Here is a 5753-nt window from a genome sequence, read left to right on the forward strand (position 1 = left end):
AACTTAAGAAGATTTATCAAAAACCATTTCTAGAGTTAGAGCCCTCTGAAATGTTTTTAAACACCATGCGCGCTCCACCAACTAGAGGTGCCATGAATGCCTGGGTTGACCTACCTAACCATGGTAGCACATAGTAAACACAGTTATGTGAACCTTAGACCTTAGCCTATAATTTGTTGTAATCTACCACAAAGGATTTATATGTGACCATACAACACATGTATGTAGATCACATTTTTCAACAGAGTTCTTAACACTTGAAGCTTGGCTTCAAATGACCATTGGCCTCACAAGGGTACATTAAACAGTCAGCACACACACATGGGTTGGAATTTGAGGACACAGACCTGTCACTTTCTTAAAGCAGAAGTCAAAGCATGTCATCTTGAAGGTATTACTTGCACAGCCATCATTTGGTAAAGGCATGATCACTGAACCCACTGCAAATAATTTCTTAATATAACTCATGGTACAGCATGAATTACCCGACCACTCCTTGTTAACAAGGAGTATGAACAACTTGAACCACAAGCAAGATTCATGAAGTATTTCTTTCTGCAAAATTGCTACTCGTAATCGACAATTCGCATCACTATTCCAACAGCCAATGTCTTCCCTCCATCCCGCAATGTGATTCTTCCTAGTGCCTTGTATCTAGAGTATTCTTCGACACACACACCCCGTTCGGGTGCAACCTGCTCAAGCACAATTAAATAGGCTGTCATAAAAGTGATGGAGAGTGCCACAGATCTGCGTACTAGTACTGCTAAAAATTTGAAATTGCGACTTAGTATAGGATTATAATCCCATCATTTCAATTTGAATTTGCGACTTAGTGTAGAATTAGAATCCCATCATTTCAATTTGAATTTGTAACTAAGTATAGAATAAGAATGCCAACATTTCTATACCTCAATAATGGCACGTTGATTTGCCAGAAGACAACGAGGTTTTCTATTTGGAACAGCCTCTCCCTTTTGATCCAGCAAAGACACCAGCTGTGTGATCTTGGCAGGCTCCTTTGCATGATGGCAATGAAGCACCACCTAGAACAGAGGAATATATTTTTTGACAAACACAGTAGCTGAGACACGATACTTCAACACATATCCACCAATCTTTCAACAACTGAGACAAGCAGTTGCTGACATGAACCAAAATTAGGAAGGTAGACAAGACCTGCGAACCCCGAAGAAGAGGACCAGACGTTTCCAGAACCAGCACCTTTACTTCCAGATGAGAAGCTGCTGGAACAGGGTAATCTGGATGGCAGAGAACTCCACCTTGGAGTAGGCATGCTGGTTCCACTCCTTGAAGACCAAGGTCGACATTGTCTCCAGCTCTAGCAGAAGTGCAAGGTTTGCCATTTTTCTCAATTGCTTTTACTGTTGCTGGTAATCCAGAAGGCATCACCAAAACCTAAAAATCAAAAGGACATAAATACAATTTGAAAGGCCATGTTTTCATGAATGTGTAATTTTTTTGAGCAGCGTTATTTACTTATTTACCTTAGAACCTATCTTAACTGCTCCACCCTCAAGTTTTCCACTCACGGCAGCTTGACCCAAACTGCGTGATTTCAGTGTCTCAGCAATAGGCATACGAAAAGGTTTTGCAACATTTCTAAGTGGTGGTTCAAAAGTATCAATTGCTTCTAGAAGGTTTGGTCCTGAGCACCTGCAGGGTAAAATGCTTCAAGCCTTAGATGAAAAACAAAAGCTTGTCCAGACTTCATGCATTCACAAAAAGCATAAGCTAACAGCCAGTTAGAAATTCCTAAACTAGGAACTCCGCCTATGAAACTAATCAAACCAACCATGTCTTCAATTGAGCATTGGATGGTTGCGTCACCAAATTTTGATTTTCCATGGCACTTAGAGGAATCCATCTGATTCCAGAGTCCCTGAACCCACATTGTCGGAGGAATGGGCAGAGTGTTCTTTTAATGGTATTAAACCTATCCTTTGAGTAATCTACTGCATCCATTTTGTTAACTGCTACTACAATTTGTTCAACACCAAAACTTCGAACAAGCTGTGTGTGTTCTCTTGTCTGCCCTACACCTTGTCCTTCTCCCTCCATGCCTGCCTCAAAAGCTCCAGTAGAGGCATCCACCACCAAAACAGCAGCATCTGCTTGAGAGGCACCAGATATCAAATTTGGAACAAAATCTTTATGTCCAGGCGAATCAAGTACAACCACTTGAAACTTAGGTGTTTCGAACTGTGCCACCGCAACCGTCATTGTCACCCCTCTCGACCTTTCTTCTGTGCTCTCATCGAGCACCCACGCATATGAAAAAGATCCTTTTCCCTGCACCAGAAACATTGCAGTCAATGTATCAAACATGAATAAATGGAATTTTAAGGACTACTGGGGAGGATGGGAATTATAACATACTATTTGCTTGGCCTCCTTCTCGTATTTGTGCATCTCTTTTTGCGACACCCGGCCTAGAATGTGAAGGATTCTGCCCATTAGTGTTGATTTACCCGCATCAACATGACCAACCTACAATAAATATTTCAAGTTTCACATATGGTTGTAGAGTGGAAATTAAAAGAAAATGAAACATTCAAAAAGGTTCGAGACTTCCTTGACACTCACAATGGCCAAATGCAGAAGTTGCTTGCTCTCCTGTTTAAATGCCTCAAGCATCCAGCCCTCTGGTTCATATGAATCCAAGGGAGGCCCTAATCCTCTTATGATATTCTTTTGGTCAGCATCTGTATTAAGATCGACAGCTTTTAGCCTCTCAATAGTCCGTGCTTCACTTTTCTGTATGCTTGAAGACATTGAGCCATTCTTATCAATTTTTGGTCTATCTTCTTTGACAACTCGTTTTTGGGCAACTTTAGCTTTTGAGGTTGGGCCTACTTCCTCATTCTGAGCTGAGCTTTTCAACATTGACGTAGAACTGTCTGTTGACACAGACGCCTTTACTGCAAAAGCAAGACAAATGAATGCTTTGATTCTCTGAACCACTTTAACTGCATATACATGACAAGGCACAAGAGGGGTGCAGTGACATTGAGAACAAGAAACATGATTTGTGGTTTGAGATTTTCTGTTGAATAAAAACCACTACAAAATGCAGCTTTCTATAGACAGCTTCTTAGTCTAACACAGATCAGATAACCAGAGGAAATGTACTCCAGCTTATGTGGTGCAAAGAAGTCTACATGCTAAACCCATGCAGCATGCCCCATACACATAGAAGAATAGTCGCAAGTATTAACCCAAGCTTGCATCTACTATCATGATGCAGAGAAATCAATTTGGCCAACTCTCTCTCTGCATAAAAAGCCTTACCAGCAGTGCTTTTGATAGCAGTTCGCTTTCCTGCCAGAACCAAGTCATCAGGTGATGGGCTGTCAAACTCGAATGGCACTGTACATATCCCCACTAAAGCTTTCAGCACCTCCAGAAAGCTTCCCACCACATCAACCAAAACTGAGTCTCATAAAAGAGCTGTGCTCAACAATCTAATGGTATCGAAAGACCAATGTTCTAGAACCTGCCCTGTGGGTTGAAGGGAGAATGAAATACTGAATTCAGCCTAGGAATAGGAGCAGACCTATATGGGCTTCAGGTTTAGAAGCCTGAGAGCTCCCCAGCACTTTGTAGAGATTGCCTTCCACCAGCCTGTTTTTCACTTGCTGAAAAACACTACCCTTCTTCAACTTCACTGGAGGCAAGGGAGCAAAGAGAGACTTTGCTAGAACTGAAGGCCTTGCAAAGCCCGGTATCTCTTTCTCTGCTGCAGGGACACACACACACACACACACCCCTGGACTTTAGTTATTATCGAGACGGTAGAACCTATTGCAGCTCCCATTCAAACATATGTAAATTACCACATTTGTTTAACAAAAGTAACATCATTATGCCACATCAACAGCATGCATACAGGAGGCATTTTACTGTAGCTGTGAGCCTGTCAGCTGTGCCATGACAGAAAGTGCATACAGATAGGTATGAAGAAAGCAATGTCACAACAGGCCTTCATTTTGTGTAACGCAAGCAAACCTTTTCTACTGCTAGGTAGGCATGTGAGCAAGGTATTGAAATGTTGTATTGCAAGGTAATCCATCTAATCCATATTGATAGCTTTTCTACTGCTAGGTAGGCATGTGAGCAAGGTATTGAAATGCTGTATTGCTAGGTATAGAAATCCATCTATTGCAAGGTAGACAGTTTGTATTGCAAGGTATAGAAATTCATCTAATCCATATTGATAGCTGTAAAATAGAATCTCTCTCTCTCTCTCTCTCTCTCTCTCTCTCTCTCTCTCTCTGGGACAGAGGACCATTTTGATCTCATGGTAATCCATAAGTTTGGACACCCCTCGCATTTGTTACTTATAAGGGTCCGCAACCCTATCAAGCTTCGACATATCCTTCCTGCATTGTCCATCGGTGTTTTCTTGGCACGCTTCATAGTTTCCATCTATTTTTCATTTACATTATGCTTTGTTTAGGTTATAGGGGATGCCCTATGCATCTCCCACAACAGTACTCACACATATTGTATCATCATTGGTCTCATGAACCATTTAGGGCCCTGAAAGCGTTAATAAACCTTTCTTTCTCTCTCCACACACACGCACACACATGGACATACTCTCTCCCCTCTCCACTTATGTAGTCAAACGTTTCTGTTTCAATTATCAATGTTCACAGAAAACCTTGAGACGCTCACGTGAAGCAGAAGAAGCAGGATGCCTGAGCACTCCACAGATGTCGCACGACAAAAACTCTTCCGGATTGTCGAAAGTGCAGACAGAACACCTCCACAAATTGTTGCTCTGAGCTCCAGCCTGCAGCGCATCTTGCCGCCCTGAAGTGGATCGCGCAAGCGCACGCGCACACGCACACGCACACACACACATCGCACATCATCAAGATGGAAGGAGTTTATGACCAGAAGAAAGAAATCTTATTGTTGTTTAAAATTTGGAGACTGCACGTACCCGAAGGTTGCGCAGAGGCAGTGTCGGCACGAACGCCCATTTCGCTACCATCGCCGCCGCCGTAATCATCATCATACTGGTCGTAATCGTCGAATCCGTCGTCGTATTCGTCGTAGCTAGCTGGATGCTTTCCTTTCCTAGGCATCGTGGATACAAAGATGGAGTGAAGATCGAATGTGTGCATTCATATTATATAGGGTTGCACCATTATGTATCCGCCGACACAAATTTCCTTTTTTCCTGCATTTTTTATCCACAAAATTTGTATCGGATCCTGCTGGGAGGAGCTCTCTAACCAAGTGGAGACTATGATTTGCTAGTTGCCAAATTATGCCCTCTTTTCGAAGTCCAAGCCCCCCCCCTCCCCGTCCCCCAAATTATACCCCTTGATATGCGCGAGTTCTAGTAGAGCTGGTGGCACCTCTCTGAGTCTCCATGGTTCTCCACCACTTTCACTCCTCTGTCAGAGGTGATGGCGTGGTCGTCTTCTCCTTCCCCTTGAGAGTGTGATTCCGAGCAGGAGTGGGATTGCAACTTAGTGGAGGGCGCCCTCATGAGCTAGAAAAAATCAACTTCTCACCTTCATTGGGAGATCTTAGGCCATTGAAATGGCCTAGTTGACATCTTGGAGGAGTTAGAACCCTTCGTGTCGTCGTCTTAGCTCCACCTGCTTATATTCTTCCACCTCAGCTTTGTCGCCCATCTTCTAATATATTCATAGTTATGTGATTCACCATAGGTAGCTCTGTGTGCTAACACAAGCACCAAGTGGACTTTGTCT

The 5753-nt window shown here is 42.9% G+C and overlaps 1 protein-coding gene across 3 annotated transcripts; it reads right to left on the minus strand.

The window, feature by feature from the left end:
* Nucleotides 1-425: 425 nt before the first annotated feature.
* Nucleotides 426-5170, minus strand: LOC147634168 (Translation elongation factor EF1A/initiation factor IF2gamma family protein). Of its 3 annotated transcripts, none has more exons than XM_086805316.1 (11): nucleotides 4973-5170; nucleotides 4702-4839; nucleotides 3578-3757; nucleotides 3313-3390; nucleotides 2608-2942; nucleotides 2401-2511; nucleotides 1817-2313; nucleotides 1509-1677; nucleotides 1180-1419; nucleotides 912-1046; nucleotides 426-695 (listed from the first exon to the last, which is right to left on the minus strand). In XM_086805316.1, exons 1-11 carry the CDS (start codon nucleotides 5154-5156, stop codon nucleotides 567-569), a joined length of 2196 nt encoding a protein of 731 aa, XP_086661442.1. In that variant the 5' UTR covers nucleotides 5157-5170; the 3' UTR covers nucleotides 426-566. The 3 variants fall into 3 exon arrangements, with proteins under 3 accessions (XP_086661442.1, XP_086661441.1, XP_086661443.1); XM_086805315.1 differs by having other exon boundaries at nucleotides 3578-3760; XM_086805317.1 differs by lacking the exons at nucleotides 3313-3390; nucleotides 3578-3757.
* Nucleotides 5171-5753: the final 583 nt, after the last annotated feature.

This window comes from Cibotium barometz, chromosome 11, assembly GCF_041138505.1.
Source record: "Cibotium barometz isolate CiBa-2024 chromosome 11, ASM4113850v1, whole genome shotgun sequence".
NCBI classification, from domain to species: domain Eukaryota; kingdom Viridiplantae; phylum Streptophyta; class Polypodiopsida; order Cyatheales; family Cibotiaceae; genus Cibotium; species Cibotium barometz.